This window comes from Salvelinus namaycush, chromosome 33 (genome assembly GCF_016432855.1).
Source record: "Salvelinus namaycush isolate Seneca chromosome 33, SaNama_1.0, whole genome shotgun sequence".
Lineage (NCBI taxonomy): Eukaryota > Metazoa > Chordata > Actinopteri > Salmoniformes > Salmonidae > Salvelinus > Salvelinus namaycush.
In genome coordinates this window covers 21,661,492-21,688,088 of record NC_052339.1, presented here as the reverse complement: position 1 = coordinate 21,688,088, position 26,597 = coordinate 21,661,492, and the positions used below count along the sequence as shown (strand labels likewise).

Here is a 26,597-nt window from a genome sequence, read left to right as displayed (position 1 = left end):
GAAGGGAGCAAGGGTCTTTAAATTAAAGATCCAGACAGCCTTTCGTTTTAACAATAAATTATCAAGGTCACCCCCTCTCCTAGGGAGGGTGACATGTTCGATGCCAATATAACGCAGAGATGAAATCGAGTGGCCTGCCTCCAAAAAGTGGGCCGCAACTGGGTAATTCAAGTTTTGCACCTAATGGTGCTACGATGCTCTGAGATACGTACTTTTAATTCGCGCTTTGTTTTACCCACACTTTTTACCACAAGGACAAGTTATAAGATAAATAACTGCCTTAGTGAAGCACGTAATAACACCTTTGATTGGGATCGATTTCCCTGTTTGAATGATCTGCATTTATAAGTGCCATTGCATTGAGCACAGCCATTACACTTGTAATTTCCATCTAGTAGAGTCGCAAATAGACGTTCAGGAATATCTTGGGTGGTAAATCAGAGTGTACCAATTGGTCTCTGAGATTTCTGCCCCGCGAGAATACGACCAAGGGAAGGTCCGAAAACACATTACCGAGACTATCATCGGATTTTAGAATGTGCCAATGTTTGTGAACGATTCCCTTAATTTGTTCAGAGCGCTTTGAATAGCGGGTAGTTAGAATGCAAGAATGCGTCTTTTTGCGAGACTGCCCTTGAAAAAGGTCATGTCTCGTTTTGTTTTGAATTTTCTCAATGGCAGTATTAATCTGATCATTTTTGTACCCCCTCTCCTTGAACTTTCTTTGCGTCTCAGCCATATTTCTGTCGAATTGTTTTTTACAAATTCTTTTGATTCGACAGAATTGGCTGTAGGGCAAACTATTTTTCAAGGGAAGTGGGTGACAACTGCCAGCCCTCAACAAACTGTTACGATCAGTAGGTTTCCTGTAAAGATCAGTGTATAGAACATTATCTTCACACAAGATCAGAAGATCAAGAAAACTGATTTGACGTGTTTCAGATTGCATAGGAAATCTCAGGTGCTCAGAACAGGAGTTAAGAAAAGCTTGGAATGCCTGGAGCCGATGACGCGCTGGTTGTAGAGTGTTGATCAGACAGGGTGGATCGAAGTAAGCGGCATCCCTCCTGCGCCTGCCATGGAGAGGAGGAGCAGGACCTCCCTTGTCAGGGTTTCTCCAGAAGTAGACTTTATCCTCGGCCTTGTCTTTTTTGTCTTGGTTGAATTTCTTGATTTTAAGTTATTTTATTTCTGTAGACAACTTGTCCTGGAGCGCTTGGTTAGTTTTCATCAGTTCATTGAATATGCCATCATCATTAACAGCTATTTGTAGAGCTGTGCGTTTGTCTTTAATCGTGTTATCCATTTCACTAAAATCCTTTTTCAACTGGTCAACAATTAGTCATTAAATCAATAGAGCATTTGTTCAGGATGGCAGACCAGCGCTCACAGAAAGCATCTGTGTCCCAATGATGGTTCTTTTTGCCACCTGAGTCCCCGTGGAATAATGCCTTGACGAACATAATCACTAAGAGTGACTATATGTAGATGCGTTCTCGTCTGGCGCTTAGATAAATGTAACAGTTCTTTCGAGAGGTCAGAATTACCCCCCGGCATGTCAAAAAGGGACTCCGAAACAATGATCTTATCACGCTCCCTTTGGCTATATTCAAAGTAATCTTGTTTGGGTCTATGACCAGTGTCAGGAGAATAATTATCATTCGGCATCGTTTTAGAGCTTTTTTATCGGTAGGGTGCTGTTTACTGGGTAACAGAACAATCTAGAAGAAAAAGAACCGCACACCTATTTAGGCGAGGTGCTGGCTAGCGGAGTAGAACACTTGAAAATAAAGGAGAGCCGCACACTCTAGGAGCTCAGATGCAAAAACGCCACTGGCGCCCTGTGCTCTTCACAGATGAAAGCAGGTTCACACGCACATGTGACAGACGTGACAGAGTCTGGAGACGCCGTGGAGAACGTTCTGCTGCCTGCAACATCCTCCAGCATGACCGGTTTGGCGGTGGGTCAGTCATGGTGTGGGGTGGAATTTCTTTGGGGGGCCGCACAGCCCTCCATGTGCTCGCCAGAGGTAGCCTGACTGCCATTAGGTACCGAGATGAGATCCTCAGACCCCTTGTGAGACCATATGCTGGTGCGGTTGGCCCTGGGTTCTTTCTAATGCAAGACAATGCTAGACCTCATGTGGCTGGAGTGTGTCAGCAGTTCCTGCAAGAGGAAGGCATTGATGCTATGGACTGGCCCGCCCGTTCCCCAGACCTGAATCCAATTGAGCACATCTGGGACAACATGTCTCGCTCCATCCACCAACGCCACGTTGCACCACAGACTGTCCAGGAGTTGGCGGATGCTTTAGTCCAGGTCTGGGAGGAGATCCCTCAGGAGACCATCCGCCACCTCATCAGGAGCATGCCCAGGCGTTGTAGGGAGGTCATACAGGCACGTGGAGGCCACACACACTACTGAGCCTCATTTTGACTTGTTTTAAGGACATTACATCAAAGTTGGATCAGCCTGTAGTGTGGTTTTCCACTTTAATTTTGAGTGTGACTCCAAATCCAGACCTCCATGGGTTGATAAATTTGATTTCCATTGATAATTTTTGTGTGATTTTGTAGTCAGCACATTCAACTATGTAAAGAAAAAAGTATTTAATAAGAATGTTTCATTCATTCAGATCTAGGATCTGTTATTTTAGTGTTCCCTTTATTTTTTTGAGCAGTGTATATAAAGTACCAATCAAAAGTTTCGACACACCTACTCATTACAGGGTTTTTCTTTATTTTCACTATTTTCTACATTATAGAATAATAGTGAAGACATAAAAACTATGAAATAACACATATGGAATTATGTAGTAACCATAAAAAGTGTTAAACAAATAAAAATATATTTTATATTTGAAATTCTTCAAAGTAGCCACCCTTTGCCTTGATGACAGCTTTGCATACTCTTGGCATTCTCTCAACCAGTGTCATGAGGTAGTCACCTAGAATGCATTTCAATTAACAGGTGTGCCTTGTTAAAAGTTAATTTGTGGAATTTCTTTCCTTCTTAATGCGTTTGAGACAATCAGTTGTGTTGTGACAAGGTAGGGGTGGTATACAGAAGATAGCCCTATTTGGTAAAATACCAAGTCCAAATTATGGCAAGAACAGCTCAAATAAGCAAAGAGAAACAACAGTCCATCTTTACTTTAAGACATGAAAGTCAGTCAATGTGGAAAATTTCAAGAACTTTTAAAGTTTCTTCAAGTGCATTCACAAAAACCATCAAGCGCTATGATGAAACTGGCTCTCATGAGGACCGCCACAGGAAAGGAAGACCCAGAGCTACCTCTACTGCAAAGGATAAGTTAATTATAGTTAACTGCACCTCAGAAATTGCAGCCCAAATAAATGCTTCACAGAGTTCAAGTAACAGACACATCTCAACGTCAACTGTTCAGAGGACACTGCATGAATCAAGCCTTCATGGTCGAATTACTGCAAAGAAACCACTACTAAAGGACACCAATAAGAAGAAGAGACTTGTTTGGGTCAAGAAACACGAGCAATGGATATTAGACCGGTGGAAATCTCTCCTTTGGTCTGATAAGTCCAAATTTGAGATTTTTGGTTCCAATTGCCGTGTCTTTGTGAGACGCAGAGTAGGTGAACAGATGATCTCCGCATGTGTGGTTCCCACCATGAAGCATGGAGGAGGAGGTGTGATGGAGTGGGGGTGCTCTGCTGGTGACACTCTGTAATTTATTTAGAATTCAAGGAACACAACCAGCATGGCTACCACGGCATTCTGCAGCGATACGCCATCCCATCTGGTTTGTGCTTAGTGGGACTATCATTTGTTTTTCAACAGGACAATGACTCAACACACCTCCAGGCTGTGTAAGGGCTATTTGACCAAGAAGGAGAGTGATTGAGTGCTGCATAAGATGACCTGGCCTCCACAATCAATCACCCGATCTCAAACCAATTGAGATGGTTTGGGATGAGTTGGACCACAGAGTGAATGAAAAGCAGCCAACAAGTGCTCAGCATATGTGGGAACTCCTTCAAGACTGTTGGAAAAGCATTCCAGGTGAAGCTGGTTGAGAGAATGCCAAGAGTGTGCAAAGCTGTCATCAAGGCAAAGGGTGGCTACTTTGAAGAATCTCAAATATAAAATATATTTTGATGTGTTTAACACTTTTTTGGTTACTACATGATTCCATATGTGTTATTTCATAGTTTTGATGTCTTCACTATTATTCTACAATGTAGAAAATAGTACAAATAAAGAAAAAGGTGTCCAAAATTTTGACTGGTACTGTATTTGCCTCAATTACTTCGTACCCCTGCACATCAACTCAGTACTGATACCCTGTATATATACCATTACTCATTGTGTATTTATGATGTCTTTTACTGTTAGTCTACACCTGCTGTTTATGAAGCATGTGACAAATGAAATGTGATTTGAATTAATTTGACACAGACACACAGGTGTCTGTGTCAAACAGCATGTGCATGGAGCTGTGTTACAGTCTGCTTTAATCTCTCTCTCCTCCGTTCATCTCTCCATCTCTCCTCCCTACATCTCTCCTCACCTCCATCTCTCCTCCGTTCATCTCTCCATCTCTCCATCTCTCCTCACCTCCATCTCTCCATCTCTCCTCCCTACATCTCTCCTCACCTCCATCTCTCCATCTCTCCTCCGTTCATCTCTCCATCTCTCCATCTCTCCTCCCTCCAACTCTCCTCACCTCCATCTCTCCTCCCTCCATCTCTCCACCCTCCATCTCTCCTCACCTCCATCTCTCCTCCCTCCATCTCTCCTCCCTCCATCTCTCCTCACCTCCATCTTTCCTCCCTCCATCTCTCCACCCTCCATCTCTCCTCACCTCCATCTCTCCTCCCTCCATCTCTCCATCTCTCCTCACTCCATCTCTCCATCTCTCCTCCCTCCATCTCTCCTCACCTCCATCTCTCCTCACTCCATCTCTCCTCCCTCCATCTCTCCATCTCTCATCACCTCCATCTCTTCTCCCTCCATCTCTCCTCACCTCCATCTCTCCTCCCTCCATCTCTCCTCCCTCCATCTCTCCTCCCTCCATCTTTCCTCCCTCCATCTCTCCTCCCTCCATCTTTCCTCCCTCCATCTCTCCTCACCTCCATCTCTCCTCCCTCCATCTCTCCTCCCTCCATCTCTCCTCACCTCCATCTTTCCTCCCTCCATCTCTCCTCCCTCCCTCTTTCCTCCCTCCATCTCTCCTCACCTCCATCTCTCCTCCCTCCATCTCTCCATCTCTCCTCACCTCCATCTTTCCTCCCTCCATCTCTCCTCCCTCCATCTTTCCTCCCTCCATCTCTCCTCACCTCCATCTCTCCTCCCTTCATCTCTCCTCCCTTCATCTCTCCTCACCTCCACTCTTTCATCTTCTTCTCTTAACCCACTGGAAGAGAGTTGTCAATGGGTCAGGGTAAACACACACATCACCCCAGGAGATAGGCAGCTGCCCTCTCCCTCACACACACACATCCCCCCAGGAGATATGTAGCTGCCCTCTCCCTCACACACACACATCACCCCAGGAGATAAGCAGCTGTCCTCTCCCTCCCTCCCTCCCTCCCTCCCTCCCTCCCACACACACACACACACACACACACACACACACACACACACACACACACACACACACACACACACACACACACACACACACACACACACACACACACACACACACACACACACACACACACACACACACACACACATATCCCCCTCAGAAGATAGGTAGCTGCCCTCTCCCTCACACACACACATACCTCAGGCCTAATTTCTCTCTAGTCATGTAGAGAAGAGAGGGGAAAAAGGGAGGATGGTGAGCAGAGGAGAGAGGGGAATAAGGGAGGAGGGTGAGGAGAGGAGAGAGGGGAATAAGGGAGAAGGGAGAGGAGAGGGGAATAATGGAGGAGGGAGAGGGGAATAAGGGAGGAGGGAGAAGAGAGGGGAGGGGAATAAGGGAGAAGGGAGAGGAGAATAAAGAGAGAGAGAGAGGCAGAGAGACGCGTGTTTTTTCTGATCTCCTGCACACACACACAGCTCTTCTCTGCAAGTACCCGCTGTCACACACAGTGGAAATGGACTCTATCGGCAGTGCTGACCTCTGATTCTCTATCTATCAATCTATTTATCGCCCTCCCTCCCTTTTTCTCTCAGTCAACATGGATACTAGCCTACTGTATCCTACTAAAATATTGCCCTGACCACAAGAGGGAAGCAGAGGATCGCCGTGTGTGTGTGTGGGGGGGGGGGGGGTTCTGGCAGGTTATTTGGGGGGTATGACTTTCACACCAGCCGGAGTCACACACAGTCAGAGATAAATATAGGAGCACAATTCACACTAGCACACACATGCTCAGACACACAAGGACGAGATAGATTTGTATCACTCTCTTCTACTCTCTCTCCACTCCGTCTCTTCAGCGATTCCCTGCTTCGTGCAATCTCAGAGGTCACAGATCAGAGGTCAGATCACCATGGTAACAATAAGCTGGATGCTGCTGTTGTGTGTGCTGGCAGAGGGGTATGGGTCAGAGGTCGGAGTTCAGGAGGGGTGCGGCCGTTGGATGGGAGGCGTTCCTGGGACTCCTGGTCTGGACGGGCAGGATGGGAGAGATGGGAGAGAGGGACGCCAGGGAGAGACAGGAGACACTGGACTTCCAGGTAGAACACATCAGGGAATCAACAATCAACATATAGATTCTCAAACTTTCTCTCACCAACACTCTCTCCGCCCATCTCATTCTCTTTCTCCTGTCCTCCCTAGGTGTGCGAGGTGAGAGGGGAGAGGTGGGGGAAGTTGGGGGGGACGGATTCCAGGGACGACGAGGTTTCCCAGGGGCCCCAGGGCTGCAGGGGCAGAGGGGCGAGAGTTCCTTCCTGTATCGCTCTGCCTTCAGCGTGGGACTAACCACACCCACTACCACGACAGACACACCCCTTCACTTCACCAAGATCTTCTACAACGAACAGGTACTGTGTGTTTGTGTGATGTCAGAGCAAATATCAAATATCGATTCTTCTTTCCAGCTTCACTATATCCAGTTTTTCTGTTGTCTGTCTGTCTGTCTGTCTGTCTGTCCAGCATCACTATGATGACATTTCAGGGAAGTTCCGCTGTTTTATCCCCGGAGTGTACTACTTCACCTTCCACCTCACTGTACAGGTAACACACACAAACCCTGTAATGGTAAGTTACTGTACAAAAGGTACAATATCTTACCGTACATTTCAAAGAAACTTTGGTTTAAACAGTACATTACTGTAAACTTTGTTTAGGGTCAGGGGTGTAAGGTGGGCTGTACAGTAGCGGTGTGTGTGTTGTTTAGGGTCAGGGGTGCAAGGTGGGGCTGTACCGTAACGGCCGTGTCATGTCACTGACTCTGGACCAGTTCCTGACCTCTGACCTGGACCAGTCCTCTGGAGGGGCGGTCCTAAACCTCTCATCTGGAGACCAGGTATGGCTGCAGGTGAGTCATATGCTGCCGATTCAAAGAAACAATGAAGGGGTCTTTTTCCTTTAGTTCCTTTAGTTCTTTAATTCTTTATTATTTAGAGTTCTAAAGTCTGGTTGAAAAAGTCAATATGGCTGAATCAGGCTAGCAAACAGAACTCTTTTACCAAACTGGTGAATTTCCTATGGCTGCTATTAGATGTTGTTTGTTTGCATTAGAATTTGACCTTTTACTCCTTTGACAAAGTCACCACACACACCACACAGTCACTAACTTATTACTTCATTAATAGCTAATATAATATCCCTCTGTCTACAGGTGTATGGTGCGGAACAGGAAGAAGTTGGAATTTACGCTGACATCAACAACGACTCCACCTTTACTGGCTTTCTGATTCAGACACGCCTACCTAGCAGCCCATTGGACAACCGCCGACGCTGACTTCCTGCTTTAGCTGTGCCTACCAGGCAGCCGATTGGACAATCTACTACACCATACCTACTTGCAGTAGCAGCTGCTTATTTTCAATCACATCCCTTTTCCCCCCACCTTTCTCCTTATCGATCACCTCTAACTATCCCCCACCTCTCTCCTTATCCCCCCACCTCTACCTATCCCCCAACTCTCTCCCTATCCCCCACCTCTCTCCTTATCCCCCACCTCTCTATCTAGCCCCCACCTCTCTATCTAGCCCCCATCTTTCTATATAGCCCGCAGCTCTCTCCCTATCCTCCAGCTCTCTCCCTAACCCCCACCTCTACCTATCCCCCACCTCTCTCCCTATCCCCCACTTCTACCCATCCCCCACCTCTCTATATAGCCCGCAGCTCTCTCCCTATCCTCCATCTCTCTCCCTAACCCCCACCTCTACCCATCCCCCACCTCTCTCCCTATCCCCCACCTCTACCTATCCCCTACCTCTCTCCCCAACCCCCACCTCTCCCTATCCTCCACCTCTCTCCCTAACCCCCACCTCTACCCATCCCCCACCTCTACCTATCCCCCATCTCCCTCCCTAAGCCCCACCTCTACTGGCTTTCTGATTCAGCCACGCCTACCTAGCAGCCCATTGGACAACCGCCGATGCTGACTTCCTGCTTTAGCTGTGCCTACCTCTCTTCCTAACCCCCACCTTTCCCTATCCCCCCTCTACCTATTCCCCACCTCTACCTATCCCCCCACCTCTCTCCCTAACCCCCACCTCTTCCTATCCCCCACCTCTCTCCCTATCCCCCACCTCTCTCCCTAACCCCCACCTCTTCCTATCCCCCACCTCTCTCCCTATCCCCCACCTCTCGCCCTAACCCCCACCTCTACCTATCCCCCAGCTCTCTCCCTAACCCCCACCTCTACCTATCCCCCAGCTCTCTCCCTAACCCCCACCTCTACCTATCCCCCACCTCTCTCGCCAACCTCCAGCTCTACCTATCCCCCACCTCTCTCCCTATCCCCCACCTCTCTCCCTAACCCCCACCTCTACCTATCCCCCACCTCTCTCCCTATCCCCCACCTCTACCTATCCCCCACCTCTCTCGCCAACCTCCAGCTCTACCTATCCCCCACCTCTCTCCCTATCCCCTACCTCTCTCCCTAACCTCCACCTCTACCTATCCCCCACCTCTCTCGCCAACCTCCAGCTCTCCCTATCCCCCACCACTACTTATCCCACACCTCTCTCCCTAACCCCCACCTTTCCCTATCCCCCACCTCTCTCCCTATCCCCCACCTCTACCTATCCCCCACCTCTCTCGCCAACCTCCAGCTCTACCTATCCCCCACCTCTCTCCCTATCCCCTACCTCTCTCCCTAACCCCCGCCTCTACCTCTCTCGCCAACCTCCAGCTCTACCTATCCCCCTCCTCTCTCCCTATCCCCCACCTCTACCTATCCCCCATCTCTCTCCCTAACCCCACCTCTCTCCCTAACCCCCACCACTACCTATCCCCCACCTCTACTATCCCCCACCTCTCTCCCTAACCCCCACCTATACCTATCCCCCATCTCTCTCCCTAACCCCCACCTCTTCCTATCCCCCACCTCTCCCTATCCCCCACCTCGACCCACCCCCCCATCTCCCTCCCTAAGCCCCACCTCTACTGGCTTTCTGATTCAGCCACGCCTACCTGGGCACCCCGTTGGACAACCGCCGACGCTGACTTCCTGCTTTAGCTGTGCCTACCTCTCTTCCTAACCCCCACCTTTCCCTATCCCCCCCTCTACCTATCCCCCACCTCTCTCCCTATCCCCCACCTCTACCTATCCCCCACCTCTCTCCCCAACCCCCACCTCTTCCTATCCCCCACCTCTCTCCCTATCCCCCACCTCTCTCCCCAACCCCCACCTCTTCCTATCCCCCACCTCTCTCCCTAACCCCCACCTCTTTTCCTATCCCCCACCTCTCTCCCTATCCCCCACCTCTCTCCCTATCCCCCACCTCTCCCTATCCCCCACCTCTCTCCCTAACCCCCACCTCTACCTATCCCCCTCCTCTCTCCCCCAGCTCTCTCCCTATCCCCCACCTCTACCTATCCCCCACCTCCCTACCTATCCCCCACCTCCCTACCTATCCCCCAGCTCTCTCCCTATCCCCCACCTCCCTACCTATCCCCCAGCTCTCTCCCTATCCCCCACCTCTACCTATCCCTCACCTCTCTCCCTAACCCCCACCTCTACCTATCCCCCACCTCTCTCCCTAACCCCCACCACTACCTATCCCCCTCCTCTCCCCCAGCTCTCTCCCTATCCCCCACCTCTCCCTATCCCCCACCTCTCTCCCTAACCCCCACCTCTACCTATCCCCCTCCTCTCTCCCCCAGCTCTCTCCCTATCCCCCACCTCTACCTATCCCCCACCTCCCTACCTATCCCCCAGCTCTCTCCCTATCCCCCACCTCCCTACCTATCCCCCAGCTCTCTCCCTATCCCCCACCTCTACCTATCCCTCACCTCTCTCCCTAACCCCCACCTCTACCTATCCCCCACCTCTCTCCCTAACCCCCACCACTACCTATCCCCCTCCTCTCCCCCAGCTCTCTCCCTATCCCCCACCTCTACCTATCCCTCACCTCTCTCCCTAACCCCCACCTCTACCTATCCCCCACCTCTCTCCCTGTCCTCCACCTCTACCTATCCCCTGTTATCTGAGATAAGCTGTATTAAATACTAAAAGGAAATAGAACTCCTCTCTATTTTTCCCCCTTTTTCTCAGTCCCCTCTCTTTCTCACTCTGTTTCCTTTCTCTTTCCCTCCCTTCCCCCGTATGTCCAATCCACACACTCTCCTCTCCTCCTGTCCCTGCGCGTGTCCAGCTGGCCTCCCGCCCAGAGGGCCAGTGTGTGTGTATGTGTGTAGCTGTAATCTATATTTATAATCATCTTAGTTCTGTAATGATAAAGGTCACCTGCCACAGGCTGTCACATGAACATGCAAAGAGAAGCCGTGTGAGTGGGTTCCCTCTGGGCTCACAGCTGTTGTTACTGAGTGCTCTTGGATCAATAAAGTTGTATTGATGTTTCAAACTGGGTTTTTTTCTTGTCTTTCTGTGAGTTGGGGAGCGAGGTGGGTCAGTTGGGGTAGGGGTCAGGTGCATGGCGGGAAAGGGGAGAGGGATATTTTTAAAACTCATTTGAACTTCTTCCCCTTTTCTTTGTTCAATCACTCTGCACCCTTCTCCCCAAAGTATGCACTCATCCACTCCTGTTGTATTTAAAATGAGTAAACATTCATATGTTTAAAGTACCATAATGGTGTATATGTGTATAGGGGGACCCCTACAGCCTATAGGGGTCAGTAGTAGATAATATTACCACTGTTAGCCTATAGGGGTCAGTAGATAATATTACCACTGTTAGCCTATAGGGGTCAGTAGATAATATTACCACTGTTAGCCTATAGGGGTCAGTAGATAATATTACCACTGTCAGCCTATAGGGGTCAGTAGATAATATTACCACTGTTAGCCTATAGGGGTCAGTAGATAATATTACCACTGTCAGCCTATAGGGGTCAGTAGATAATATTACCACTGTTAGCCTATAGGGGTCAGTAGATAATATTACCACTGTCAGCCTATAGGGGTCAGTAGATAATATTACCACTGTTAGCCTATAGGGGTCAGTAGATAATATTACCACTGTCAGCCTATAGGGGTCAGTAGATAATATTACCACTGTTAGCCTATAGGGGTCAGTAGATAATATTACCACTGTTAGCCTATAGGGGTCAGTAAAGAACATGGACACAAAGAGTAAAATACATGTTTTTCAAAGCTTTTATTTAAAACATTCAAAGTGTAAAAAAACTTTACAAAATACATCATAAACAAAACAAACACAAAAATAATGTGAAGTTTGTAGCTACAGAATTGAAGCAGAGCTGCAAGAATGTATTAAATATTCCAGTGAGAATGAGGCAATCAATCGTCAACTACTGTCAATTAATCAATGAATAAAAGCTATCAAACTGACAGATAAAATAGCTAGTGGAGAGAAACTCCTCCTGCTTCTACTGCTAACAGCACATTACTATGTGTGTGTGTGTGCCTGTTCGTCCATACGTGACGTGTGTGTGTGTGTGTCAGACTTCATTCAGTCTTTTATTGTTTTGTATTAAATATAGAGTTCCACGTCATCTGCTCCTGTTTTTGGCTGGTGTGTTGGTTAGTTTTGTTGTTGTAGTCTTTATGGCATATGCAGTGTGTGTCTATGTATGTAATCAAATCAAATTTTATTTGTCACATACACGTGTGTGTGTGAGTGTGAGTGTGTATGCATGCATGTATGTGTATATGTGTGTATTTATTTTTGGCGGTAGTCAGCAGCGTATGCTCTGTGGTTATCCTGTTCAGGGTACTGGTCTCCGTATCCTCTCAGCATGTCCTGGAAGCTGGGCATACCCTGCTGGGGTGAGGGGTAGGACCCGTATGACAGCCCCTGCGAGGGAGGGGGGTAAGCCCCGTATGTCTCCTCCTGGCCACTCTGGTATGGCTCTGAATCTGCCTCGCTTTCTCTCTCTGGCTCCCCCTGGTTGTTGCTATGGTCCCGGCTGTGCTGTGGGTCCCCCTGGTGTACAGCTTGGGCGTTGGCGTCTGGCAGCAGATCCTCCTGGGGTTCATAGCGACGCAGGCGGCAGTTGGTGTCGTACTCCGGGTCACAGTCGGGGTCAGAAGGCTCCAGAACTCCGTTCCGTGATCCATCGGCATTGAGATGCGGCTCGTAGGGCTCGGCGGGGTAGGCGGTGTTACGGTGGGCGCCAGAACGCGGCTCTGCACGGGCTATTGGGTAGCACTCCTGGTCGTAGCCGATGAAGCATTCATAGCCCTCCTTGGTCTTTCCCCGGGGGCCCAGCGGGTGGCGATCCTCCTGTGTGGCCTCCTCATAGCGGGGAGGGGGGGCGGGGTCCTGCTGCGGCGGGGAGGGGGGGACATGTCTGTGCATGGAGGCCGCAGCTTCACGGTACATTACTAAGGGATCGTTAGCATTAGCCTGCCTGTACATGGTGTATGGGTCGTTAGCTTGAGCATTAGTGATAGCTTGGCGGTACATGGCGTATGGGTCACTAGCTAGAGCGCTGGGAGCACTGGCTTGGCGGTACATGGCATATGGGTCACTAGCTTGAGCGCTGGGAGCACTGCCTTGGCGGTACATGGCATATGGGTCACTAGCTTGAGCGCTGGGAGCACTGCCTTGGCGGTACATGGCATATGGGTCACTAGCTTGAGCGCTGGGAGCACTGCCTTGGCGGTACATGGCGTATGGGTCGCTAGCTTGAGCGCTGGGAGCACTGCCTTGGCGGTACATGGCATATGGGTCGCTAGCTTGAGCGCTGTGAGCACTGCCTTGGCGGTACATGGCATATGGGTCGCTAGCTTGAGCGCTGGGAGCACTGCGTTGGCGGTACATGGCATATGGGTCACTAGCTTGAGCGCTGGGAGCACTGCCTTGGCGGTTACCATTAGCGTTAGCATAAGCATCGCTGTACATAGCGAATGGGTCGCTGCGTTGCTCGGGACCTGGGGGCGCAGCACGCATTGCGGCGGGTTCATCTTTGTGTTCTTCCTTGAACTCCTCTGGTGCCGTGGCGTACTTGGTTGCGGTGAGAGGGTTACAACCGTCCTCAAACAGAGGGTTGCAGGAACCAGGACCCGCCGGGGCGGGGGGAGCAGGGGCACGGGGTGCCTGGGGACGGAAGGACAGTCATGATCATGATATTACAATTCAATGATAATCGCATATAATAATAATGATGATGATGGCGATGATAACAAATACCAATCTTACCTGTAGGGATGCAGCGTAGGCGCAGCGAGGGTCTCTGGGGTCACAGTTGGGGTAACGGCGGAAGAGGCCGGAAGGAGCTTTTTGGACCAGCTGGGGTTTACAGGTGGGGTCTTTCGGGTCACAGCCCAGGTGGGCGTAGGAGGGCAGGGGCCCAGCGGAGGGATTGTGGCCGAAAGCAGCTCTCAGGTGGTACTGGAGACAGTCCACGTCCTCCGCTGAACAGATACGCAGCAGCTCCGCCTTCTGCTCCTGGACGGGAATAAAAACAATCATGCTTATGTTAATTATAGATAGCGAGATAGACACTATACATTAGTATAGTGGTACAGTAAAAGCAGTAATAGTGTAGTAATACTGTACCTTGGACAGGAAGGGCTGCACAGCGGGGGAGTAGTAGTACCCAGAATGTTCTTTAACAGCCACAGGGGAGCGCACATAATTGGGGGCTGGGGCCTTGACCGGGCCAGGTGGGGGCTGGCTCTTGGCAGCATACAGACAATATGGGTCTCTACAAAGGACATTAGATTAGATTCAATTCACAAGCATAAAATGATATAACACAGACATCAATTAACATGACTGACCTGTAGGGGTCACAGGCCTTGACAGGGGCGGGCTTAGGAGGGGCCTTGGGGGTTTCAGGTTTTTGCCGGCTAGTAGCCGAGGCCACGCAGTTTGGGTCCTCTGAGTCGGCGCAGGCCTTGTAGATGTCCCCTAGGTGGCCCAGGTAGGCCTTATAAGAGCGACGTCCCTCAGCACGGTTCTTATTCTGGAGGTAGGCCAGGTAGACCCTGTCCAGCTCCTGAACCTAAGGGGGGAGGGGGGAGAAGGGGATAAAGATATGAGGTTAGAGGTATAGGAGGTTCATAAAGATGAAAGCCAAAAAGCCGATACCGATTAATCTGCCGATTTTTAAAATGTATTTGTAATAATGACAATTACAAGAATACTGAATGAACACTTATTTTAACTTAATATAATACATCAATAAAATCAATTTAGCCTCAAATAAATAATGAAACATGTTCAATTTGGTTTAAATAATGCAAAAACAAAGTGTTGGAGAAGAAAGTAAAAGTGCAATATGTGCCATGTAAGAAAGCTAACGTTTAAGTTCCTTGCTCAGAACATATGAAAGCTGGTGGTTCCTTTTAACATGAGTCTTCAATATTCCCAGGTAAGAAGTTTTAGGTTGTAGTTATTATAGGAATTATAGGACTATTTCTCTCTATACCATTTGTATTTCATATACCTTTGACTATTGGATGTTCTTATAGGCACTTTAGTATTGCCAGTGTAACAGTATAGCTTCCATCCCTCTCCTCGCTCCTACCTGGGCTCGAACCAGGAACACATTGACAACAACCACCCTCGAAGCAGTGTTACCCATGCAGAGCAAGGGGAACAACTACTCCAAGTCTCAGAGCGAGTGACGTTTGAAATGCTATTAGCACGCACCCCGCTAACTAGCTAGCCATTTCATATCGGTTACACCAGCCTAATCTCGGGAGTTGATAGGCTTGAATTCATAAACAGCAAAGCTGCTGGCAAAACGCACAAAAGTGCTGTTTGAATGAATGCTTACGAGCCTGCTGGTGCCTACCATCGCTCAGTCAGACTGCTCTATCAAATCATAGACTTAATTATAACATAATACACAGAAATACGAACCTTAGGTCATTAATATGTTCGAATCCGGAAACTATCATCTCGAAAACAAAACATTTATTCTTTCAGTGAAATACGGAACCATTCCGTATCTAACGAGTGGCATCCATAAGTCTAAATATTCCTGTTACATTGCACAACCTTCAATGTTGTGTCATAATTACGTAAAATTCTGGCAAATTAGTTCGCAATGAGCCAGGTGGCCCAAACTGTTGCATATACCCTGACTCTGCGTGCAATGAACGCAAGAGAAGTGACACAATTTCACCTGGTTAACATTGCCTGCTAACCTGGATTTCTTTTAGCTAAATATGCAGGTTTAAAAATATATACTTCTGTGTATTGATTTTAAGAAAGGCATTGATGTTTATGGTTAGGTACATGTTGGAGCAACGCCAGTCCTTTTTCGCGAATGCGCACTGCATCGATTATATGCAACGCAGGACACGCTAGATAAACTAGTAATATCATCAACCATGTGTAGTTATAACTAGTGATTATGATTGATTGATTGTTTTTTATAAGATACATTTAATGCTAGCTAGCAACTTACCTTGGCTTCTTACTGCATTCGCGTAACAGGCGGGCTCCTCGTGAGGCAGGTGGTTAGAGCGTTGGACTAGTTAACCGTAAGGTTGCAAGATTGAATCCCTGAGCTGACAAGGTAAAAATCTGTCGTTCTGCCCCTGAACAAGGCAGTTAACCCACCGTTCCTAGGCCGTCATTGAAAATAAGAATGTGTTCTTAACTGATTTGCCTAGTTAAATAAAAGGTGTAAAAAAATATATATAATAAAAAATAAAAAAATCGGCGTCCAAAATTACAGATTTGCGATTGTTATGAAAACTTGAAAATCGGCCCTAATTAATCGGCCATTCCAATTAATCCGTCGACCTCTAATAGAGATACCTGTAAAGTTCCCCAAGGTTCCCATGTTATTCTCAAACACAATATCCCTTTTCATCTCTAAGCAGATGATACTCAACTCTGAAGGTTTGTGGTTAGTTAGTGTTGGCCCCTTGGGACCAGAAGGTTTGTGGTTAGTTAGTGTTGGCCCCTTGGGACCAGAAGGTTTGTGGTTAGTTAGTGTTGGCCCCTTGGAACCAGAAGGTTTGGGACCATTCCCGGATAACCCCCCAAACTCCTCAGAGTGTACTCACTGCCTCCGTGTTTCCATTGTCCGTGAAGTATTTGTACCAGCTCCAGAAGTCTGAGTGTTGCTTGTACCAGCTGATGTTTCTACGGTTACGGACAAGCCTCCTTGCCGATGCCATGGCAACCGCTGTCTCTTCAGTGGCATCCCCTACTGGCCAGACATCAAGCATCAAACATTGTTGTGTATGTAAAGTATGTTTGTTAGGTAGTTGTGCATTTACCATGTCCATTGAGCTTCTGAAACACCGGCCATGCCGACAGGAATTCTGAGAAGACAGACACAGTGTCAGAGCTAGATGTTGCCAGCATCAGCAGCAGAGACCAGAACATGCTTACATATACTACTAAGTACCTTTCCCCACGGCAAGTGTAATATACAGGTGGAAATGTTCGGTGTCTACGGCTCTTTGTAGATTTTATAGGTGAGCATGTAACAGTGGACCCCAACTGGGCTAGCTACCTTACAGAGCTACGTGTGTGTGTGTGTGTGTGTGTGTGTGTGTGTGTGTGAGAGAGAAAGAGAGAGAAACAGTAGACACAGCTTTGCATGCTCTTTCATCTCCACAGGGAAAATGGTGCTAACAGTTTTTAGAGGGAAGGACAGCGTGGGGTGGAGGTAGAGAGAAGAGATGAAAAGAGGGAGAAAGAGGGATGGAGGAAGAGAAGGAGAGAGAGATGCATGGATGATGGATGGAGGGAGGTGTGTGTGGTGTTGGGGTAAATGTTGCGGTCTCAGTGTATCCGCTGTATTATATTTAATGAGCCAGTAAAAGACCGGAACATCTGGAAACAACAGTCTTTACGGGACAGAGGGAGGGGGAGGAGGAGAGGGTGAGCAGGAGGGAGGAGGAAGCGGGACTCTGATGCTGACAGGTAATAATCTTTTACAAGTGCCGGAACGATGAAAGAATTCCCTCCCTCTCCTCCCCCTCCTACATCCCTGTAAATACATGATGGGTTAAGGTTAGGATTATGGGTCTGTTGAGAGACCGTTTCAGAGGAAAGAGGAGATTGGCTAAAGACTCCCCTGAGGGGAACTGTCATGTCAACACAGAACCAGAACCAGCTGGTCTGGAGGCAGTTATCCGAGGCACTTATCCGAGGCACTTCCATACGGTAAGGTTATAATAGAGGTTATTACAACAGGTAATAATTAGAGGCAGACAGAGACTGTTCTGAGTTTTAGTTAGGGTTAGAACAATGTTTCTGAATCTGTTCCTTGGTTACCCTCAGGACTGGACATTTTAGTTCCAGCCCAGCAATAACAGACCTGATTCAACTAGTCAAGGGCTTACAAATAGGCAAGGAGAGGAGGACTACGGTAGGAGGATCAATATTCACAAAGTCCATCCATCAGAAACCCCTATGTCTGCTTGAGCGTGAATGCATGCGTGACTCACCAGGCAGCAGTATGGTGGCCAGCAGAGCAGCAGTGAACACACCAGAGAACCACGTTCTGCTCCTTCCAGCCATGGCCTCCTCTCCTACGGACAATTTCAGGTAAATACCAGTGGAAACAGTTTACTGTCAAATAAAGTGGTTCCTATACCCATGCCATTCCAAACCAAGACTAGTGAATGCTGTGGAAGAGAGTTAGTACCCTCGTCCTGCTAAAGCACTTCTAGTTGTCTTGCTTCCCATAAGAAGAAATTATAACAATGTTTCCAGTCTACATCCACCAGTGGGTCTGCTTCCACCTGTCTAAACTGCTTCCTCAGAGGGTCTTCTGTCTGAGTCTCATCAGGGGGTTTAGGCTGCTCTGCTGGTTGATTCTCCTACACAGGCTACAGGTGTTTCAGAGCACTCAAACCTGACCTTAAACTGGACTTAAACCAAACCTTGATGTTGTCTTACCTGTAGTTGTGTGTAGTGGAGTCTCTGTTGGATCTTGAGGAGAGGCTGTATCAGACGAAGCGCACTGGCCGGTTCAGAGGCTGGATGTTTAAGTGTGTATGTGAGGCTCCTGGTGCACCCTGTCCATCTGGCTCTACTGACAGACTGTGCCCCCTAAAATGGTTAGGTCTGGTTTTAAACAGACCTCTAATAATTAACACACACAAACCTTTCCAGGAGATCGAGGGGCACTGCTACCAGAGCTGCTATTGGCTGCTGCCAGCTCAACCACCCGACCAATCAGAGACTCCATAATTACAGAGAAAGAGAGAGAAAGAGAGAGAGAGAAAGAGAGAGCGAAAACAGAGAGGGAGACAAGGAAATAGAGGGGAAATAATGAAGGGGGAAAGGAGGGTAAAGGCGCCACATAAGCACTTCCCAGAACCCATTTTGTAAGAAGGAGACTCAGAACCCATTTTGTAGGAGGAAGGCCCAGAACCCTGCCTGCTAGCTGGTGTTAGACAGCCCTGTTGGCACGCTGACAGCTGGTCTGCTCATCAGTCACTTCAGGTGCTCGTTTCCTCATTAGTTCTACTGTTCAGACACATCTGCCCTGTAACAGAGGGTTTACACACACACAGGTCCTGCATCCGTACAGTGGCTCTTGAGCAACGTCCCTGTAAGATGCAATAGCACCCAAACCGAACAGGTAATGGTTTCGGACTCACCAAACACTCCAGCTAGGTCACAGCCACACAGAGATGGATAGAAATGTATGCATTTGTCACCTGTGTGTTTTGTATCCAACGTTTTATGGTGCTACAGTGTGCCCTAATGAATACAACCCGGACCATTGCCAAATGTGACAACCCCTTTGACACCGTCTACATGATTTATGAAGCTACAAAAGGCCTTTAAAAAAGCTTTTAGAGCTGCTGTCCAGTAGCCATCAACATACTGATCATGTTAACTAGGGATGTCCTATATAGTTCTTCTAGGTATGAGTGTGCATGTGATATTATGGAGTATGTAATTATTAGTCCACTAACAGGTGTTTTTCAGCGCCTAAAGACCTGCCTGCTGCAGCACATTGAGGCACGACCACTCTAAACGCACACTGATCATTTAGCTCAGCTATGGAATGTATGGGATCCACAGAATTCACACACACACATCTGCTTTTTAAAAGAGCCTTTATTTTTAACAAACACAGTGGCAGTGTGGGGGGGGGGGGGGGGGGGTCTTCATTCACTGCAGGTCCTCATCATCAAACAAATCCTCGAAGTCTGAGACAAACAGATAGAGAGACACAGAGAGACCGAGTGAGAAACAGAGAGACAGAGAGAGAGAGACAGAGACAGACAGAAACAGAGACAGACAGAGAGACAGAAACAGACAGAGAGAGACAGACAGAAACAGAGACAGACAGAGAGAGACAGACAGAGAGAGACAGAGAAACAGAGACAGACAGAAACAGAGACAGACAGAAACAGAGACAGACAGAAACAGAGACAGACAGAGACAGAGACAGACAGACAGAAACAGACAGAAACAGAGACAGACAGAGAGACAGAAACAGACAGAGAGAGACAGACAGAAACAGAGACAGACAGAGAGAGACAGACAGAGACAGACAGATAAACAGAGACAGACAGAGACAGAGAAACAGAGAGAGACAGAGAGACAGAGAAACAGAGACAGACAGAGAGAGACAGAGACAGACAGAGAGAGACAGACAGAGACAGACAAAGAAACAGACACAGAAACAGAGACAGACAGAGAGAAAGAGACAGACAGAGAGAAAGAGACAGACAGAGAGAGAGAAAGAGACAGACAGAGAGAAAGAGACAGACAGAGAGAAAGAGACAGACAGACAGACAGAGAGAGACAGACAGAGACAGAGAAACAGAAACAGAGACAGAGACAGAGAAACAGAAACAGACAGAGAGAAACAGAGACAGACAGTGAGACCGAGACAGACAGAGAGACAGAAAGAAACAGATACAGACAGAGACAGAGACAGAGAGAAACAGAGACAGAGAGAAACAGAGACAGACAGAGACAGAGAGAAACAGAGACAGACAGAGAGAAACAGAGAGACAGAGACAGACAGAAACAGAGACAGACAGACAGAGAGAAACAGAGACAGACAGACAGAGACAGAGAGAAACAGAGACAGACAGAGAGAAACAGAGACAGACAGAGAGAAACAGAAACAGAGAAAGACAGACAGACAGAGACAGACAGAAAGGATAGGTCAGTGAGTTTCTGATTTGATTGACAGCTCCTATCTGCTGACACTTAGACGACTGACATGATAGGCATGCTGAAGTTTGAAAACATCCTAAAATAGTTGTCCAGTATGCAGTATGATTCATAACAGATCATGCAGTAGTACCATATGTTAGTATCTGGTATGTAGTATCTGGGCTCTCAGGACTTGAGGTTCTAGGAGAGGTTTGGTGTTATCAGATGTGAGTGCTGCTTTAGGGGAGCTACAACCACTCAAGGACACAATCCCAGACACCACAGAAACACAGAGAATGTGTTTTTCTGCTGGGTGTGCGTGTGTGATACGTGGTGTATATGTGTGTTCAAAGCGGCAGGCTGGCTAAGTGTCCTGCTGAGTTTCAGTCTAACAGGAACCATAAACCCCTTTATCATCCCCCTCTCCTCTACCTGTCCTCCTCCCCCTCTCCTCTCCTCCTTGTCCTCCTCCCCCTCTCCTCTCCTCTCCTCCTTGTCCTCCTCCCCCTCTCCTCCTTGTCCTCCTCCCCCTCTCCTCCTTGTCCTCCTCCCCCTCTCCTCGCTTACTTTACCATCTCATCTCCTGCCATTCCTCCTCTCCTCTCTCTCTACTCCCCCACTCCTCCCATTCCCCCTTCACCTACTACTACCTCTTACATCTCCTTCTTTAAAGTTCCTCTCCTCTTTTTAATGATCAGTTTCTAGGTCATGTGCTACTGAGACAAACTGTTTGTCCTGTAGCTAACACTGCCAGATGAAAAACACATTAGGTACATTGTGTGGTGTGTGTCTGCGTAAATTGAGGTTTACATGGAAAATACATGTGTTAGTTAGTGAGATATGGCCCTGTTGGCAAAGCAAACACACAGAACTAGGGATGTAACGATTCACCAACACGCATCAGTCCCCGATTCAAATGTTTACGGATGCAAGTATATCGCGGATCCCAAACCGATCCAAATGTAGCATGCAATGGTTAGAAAACCGATTCAAATGTTATGAATCTCCGGTTCACATTTTTTGTGTGCACATATTACGTTATTTCTACCATCCTAAAATACCTCTAATCTTCTGTGACAACTGATGCGTCCTCTGTTTCAGTGTGGAACTGCATGTAACTGCTTTGACAGTCATTGATCTACAAGTCATTTTGCATGCCAGACAACCCCAGGCAATACCAGTAGCCTAGGCAAACTGCCTGCGCACTGTGTTCCACTCGCTGACCAACGCCAGGTAAGCGGCCTGTTCCTGATCTTGCACATCTGCACGGCACCTTCAGCATTCAAATGCTTAAAACAGCTTGCGTGATATCAGGCTTTATTAGTCGAGTGACAACCGTTGTCATTTTCTATGTTATTGTTATCTATGCGCTGTTAAAAATTGTGTTTTACCGGAGAGAACAAAAAGAATGGGAGACAGAACTCTGGCTAAACCTGTTGAACGGGGCTTAGAACCGATTTTATTTGGATTATTCAGGTTCATCAGCAATTGTTTGGATTTACACAATCAGTGTATGTTGTCATGTCACTAAGGTCTACCTACACCTGTTGTGTGACAAATAATATTTGATTTTCGAAAAATGTTGTCTTTTTTTAAATATTTTTTATATATATATATATATACACAGTTGAAGTCGGAAGTTTACATACACTTAGGTTGGAGTAATTTTTCAACCACTCCACAAATTTCTTGTTAACAAACTATAGTTTTGGCAAGTCAGTTAGGACATCTACTTTGTGCATGACAAGTAATTTTTCCAACAATTGTTTAGACAGATTATTTCACTTATAATTCACTGTATCACAATTCCAGTGGGTCAGAAGTTTACATCAAATCAAATTTATTTATATAGCCCTTCGTACATCAGCTGATATCTCAAAGTGCTGTACAGAAACCAAGCCTAAAACCCCAAACAGCAAGCAATGCAGGTGTAGAAGCACGGTGGCTAGGAAAAACTCCCTAGAATACACTAAATTGACTGTGCCTTTAAACAGCTTGGAAAATTCCAGAAAATGATGTCATGGCTTTAGAACCTTCTGATAGGCTAATTGACATCATATGAGTCAATTGGAGGTGTACCTGTGGATGTATTTCAAGGCCAACCTTCAAACTCAGTGCCTCTTTGCTTGACATCATGGGAAAATCAAAAGAAATCAGCCAAGACCTCAAAAAAGAAATTGTAGACCTCCACAAGTCTGGTTCATCCTTGGGAGCAATTTCCAAACGCCTGAAGGTACCACGTTCATCTGTACAAAAAATAGTATGCAAGTACAAACACCATGGGACCACGCAGCCATCATACCGCTCAGGAAGGAGACATGTTCTGTCTCCTAGAGATGCGAAAATCGCACCAAAGTCAAATCAATGTCGGAACAACTGCAAAGGACCTTGTGAAGATGCTGGAGGAAACAGGTACAAAAGTATCTATAACCTGAAAGGCCACTCAGCAAGGAAGAAGCCACTGCTCCAAAACCACAATAAATAAGCCAGACTACGGTTTGCAACTGCACATGGGGACAAAGATCGTACTTTTTGGAGAAATGTCCTCTGGTCTGATGAAGCAAAAATAGAACTGTTTGGCCATAATGACCATCGTTATGTTTGGAGGGAAAAGGTTGGAGGCTTGCCAGCCGAAGAACACCATCCGTGAAGCACGGGTGTGGCAGCATCAAGTTGTGGGGGTGCTTTGCTGCAGGAGGGACTGGTGCACTTCACAAAATAGATGGCATCATGAGGGGGGGAAATGATGTGGATATATTGAAGCAGCATCTCAAGACATCAGTCAGGAAGTTAAAACTTGGTAGCGAATGGGTCTTCCAAATGGACAATGACCCCAAGCATACTTCCAAAGTTATGGCTTAAGGACAACAAAGTCAAGGTATTGGAGTGGCCATCACAAAGCCCTGACCTCAATCCTATAGAACATTTGTGGGCAGAACTGAAAAAGCGTGTGCGAGCAAGGAGACCTACAAACCTGACTCAGTTACACCAGCTCTGTCAGGAGGAATGGGACAGAATTCACCCAACTTATTGTGGGAAGCTTGTGGAAGGCTACCCGAAATGTTTGACCCAAGTTAAACAATTTAAAGGCAGTGCTACCAAATACTAATTGAGTGTATGTAAACTTCTGGCCCACTGGGAATGTGATGAAAAAAAAAAAAGCTGAAATAAATCATTCTCTACTATTATTCTGACATTTCACATTCTTAAAATAAAGTGGTGATCCAAACTGACCTAAGACAGGGCATTTTTACTAGGATTAAATGTCAGGAATTGTCAAAAACTGAGTTTAAATTCATTTGGCTGAGGTGTATGTAAACTTCTGATTTCAACTGTGTGTATCTACACATAGGGTGACGAGCACTTTTGCATGACCGAAACGAGAAGATCTCTCCGTAAAAACTTCCAAATGAGATCGGGGTGAAATCCAAAATTGTGCTATATAATTGTGCTATTGGCTATGTCATAGCTCATTTGTAAATGATAAATATTGATCCATTACTAGCTCAAACACTTAATATGCAAAAAAGACAAGTTAATGTGGGTGATGGTGATTTCAGAACCAAAGTGGGGACAAAAAACGAATCTGATAGTGGGGTGGTAGATGCCTAGTCTCCCTTATGACTCAGCTCAGGTGCCTACATAGTACATGCACCATAGACATAGATAATTTACACACACACACACACACACACACACACACACACACACACACACACACACACACACACACACACACACACACACACACACACACACACACACACACACACGGCCAGCTCATGAGCTCTATCAGCAGCAGATTTTAATTTAGAATGGGAAATTAATGTGTATCTTTCCTGTATCGTATAGGAGCCCATGTATCTAGATATGTATCGAACCGTCTTGAAAGGGAAAGATGCACATCCCTACACAGAACACTTTTATTAGACCCCTCCATAGTCCCATAGATCCTTGACATAGCCTCTACACAGTCTATTCGACAGGATTTCCAGCCATTCCAATTATTTGATCTATTCCAGCAGCAATACACCTGATTCAACTGGTCATCAGCACTCTATTAGATTAAATAAGGAATTCTAGTATTTGGAATATAACAAATAAGTGTAATGACTGGAGTAACTCAAGAATAGGTTTGAGAAAAACGGGTCTATTCTAGCCTCCTGCGCTGCCTACCGTGTTAGTGTGTGTATCTCACCGTTAAAGAAGTCTGAGTGCACTGCTTTCTCATTTGCTGCCAGGTCCATGAGCAGACCGCTGCTGCCCCCTGCCTGAAGAACACACAAGTGTGCGCACACACAGGTACAGTTTCATAATGTTAGCCATTTATCAACGTACATAAAACACATGAGTTCAACAAGAAAAGTACAATAAATCAAAGACAGTTCGTTCAGTCTACAGACAAAAGGGTAACCGTGTAACTAGCTAACGTTTGGTTAAAAATAACTAACGTTATATGTGCTAACGCTACACAACATTCTAGCCTCTGACAAAATGCAGATATATGCCTAACCTTCTAAACATAGCTAGCTAGCTAACGTTAGTAGTAGCAAGTTCCCAACAACTGTGTGTTGAACAAGATGACTGGATAACAGCGGGCGTTTTTTGTATCCGAGTCACTTACTGTAGGTGGCTAGATTACAGTTGGAGTTAACATGGTAACGTTAGCTAGCTATGTCGGTGATTCTTTCGTGTAACCTGATGATTACTAACCTCGTCTAGATCCACATAAGGCCCGGCGCCTTCAGGGAACATCTCGTCCACCGCTGGTTTCATGATAGTTTCTGTCTTTGACAAGTTACCGTAATGAATATTAACGTTAGCTACCTAGCTGTTTTCTGTCAACGTGAACAAAACAAACCGGACCCTTCTTCTTCTATGATATATGGCGGTCCGAAAACAACCGTTGTAGGTGCATGCCGCCACCTACTGTGCTGAAGTGTGTGGTCCCATCTCTTCTGCCACACAACTATCAAAATGGCTCTGATCTTACATTTGGCCTCACCACTACCCAGTGGAACATTAATATCAATTATATCTTGTTTCAAAGCGCTTTAACTATCTGGTCTACAACTTAATTCCCTTCCACAACTGAATGTGCTGGGACCCAGCAGAATCTCACTACTACACCTAGTCTCTCAATTCTATATAATAACATTAATGCCTCCAATAGTAGGTCACTCCTATTAGATTTACCAGATGATAAACTATTCACTGCTGACATGGAATTTGAGCATACTCACTTCTTCTTCTTTAAGGTTTGTGTATTGCCGCCACCTACTGTACAGGGTAGCGAAACAAAAATAACATCATACAAAATGTAACATAAATAAATAATCCCACTCCTTCAGTCACAATTCAAAACACATCCATACACAGGCTCAGAGGCCTGTGAGGACGAAGCATTAATTGACAGGATTCCTTGTAATGCCTCACCCGCACTCACAATGATGCCTATTTTCTCAGATTTTCTGTTTGCGCTGTGCAGTTGAAAACCAATGCAATAAATGCAACAAAGTCCACCTTAGCATGCAGGATGTCAGTATCCCTCTAGTATCTCCACACCTACTAACATCATTTCTTCAACTTCACTCCTTTCTTCCACTCTTCTCACTGGCCCCAAATAGGAGACATTCTGGACAGGCCTTATTCTTGCCACCTCGGTCTCCTTCACCCAAACAGGACACTTCAGGAATTTGGGTGCATGTTCACTACCACAATTGCAGCATTTAGATTCAGCTGGCAGGCATATGATACTCCTCCCGTCTACATACACTTTACACATGCATGGGTTTGGTCACATAGGCTCTCACAGGGTATCTCACAGTGGTGGAAAACGTACTCAAATGTCATACTTGAGAAAAAGTAAAGATACCTTAATAGAAAATGACTAAAGTCAAAGTCAAAGTAAATGAAATTGCTAAAATATACTTAAGTATCAAAAGTAAAAGTATTA

The 26,597-nt window shown here is 46.8% G+C and overlaps 3 protein-coding genes across 7 annotated transcripts; 1 reads left to right on the top strand and 2 right to left on the bottom strand.

Moving 5' to 3' along the window:
- Nucleotides 1–6,483: 6,483 nt before the first annotated feature.
- Nucleotides 6,484–7,902, top strand: adipoqa (adiponectin, C1Q and collagen domain containing, a). The gene is made up of 5 exons (XM_038972685.1): nucleotides 6,484–6,670; nucleotides 6,774–6,979; nucleotides 7,092–7,172; nucleotides 7,336–7,476; nucleotides 7,780–7,902. The coding sequence occupies exons 1-5, from the start codon at nucleotides 6,484–6,486 to the stop codon at nucleotides 7,900–7,902; spliced, it is 738 nt and encodes a 245-aa protein (XP_038828613.1).
- A 3,805-nt stretch (nucleotides 7,903–11,707) lies between these two features.
- On the bottom strand, nucleotides 11,708–19,542 carry and1 (actinodin1). Of its 5 annotated transcripts, XM_038972754.1 has the most exons (8): nucleotides 18,416–19,542; nucleotides 17,962–18,045; nucleotides 16,783–16,827; nucleotides 16,567–16,712; nucleotides 14,323–14,546; nucleotides 14,099–14,246; nucleotides 13,739–13,987; nucleotides 11,708–13,636 (listed from the first exon to the last, which is right to left on the bottom strand). In XM_038972754.1, the coding sequence occupies exons 2-8, from the start codon at nucleotides 18,032–18,034 to the stop codon at nucleotides 12,257–12,259; spliced, it is 2,265 nt and encodes a 754-aa protein (XP_038828682.1). In that variant the 5' UTR covers nucleotides 18,035–18,045; nucleotides 18,416–19,542; the 3' UTR covers nucleotides 11,708–12,256. The 5 variants fall into 5 exon arrangements, with proteins under 5 accessions (XP_038828682.1, XP_038828681.1, XP_038828683.1 ...); XM_038972753.1 differs by having other exon boundaries at nucleotides 17,962–19,542; XM_038972755.1 differs by having other exon boundaries at nucleotides 16,567–16,709; nucleotides 17,962–19,542.
- A 14-nt stretch (nucleotides 19,543–19,556) lies between these two features.
- cops9 (COP9 signalosome subunit 9) lies at nucleotides 19,557–25,527 on the bottom strand. The gene is made up of 3 exons (XM_038972758.1): nucleotides 25,355–25,527; nucleotides 24,840–24,912; nucleotides 19,557–19,680 (listed from the first exon to the last, which is right to left on the bottom strand). Exons 1-3 carry the CDS (start codon nucleotides 25,415–25,417, stop codon nucleotides 19,643–19,645), a joined length of 174 nt encoding a protein of 57 aa, XP_038828686.1. The 5' UTR covers nucleotides 25,418–25,527; the 3' UTR covers nucleotides 19,557–19,642.
- Between the last annotated feature and the right edge of the window lie 1,070 nt (nucleotides 25,528–26,597).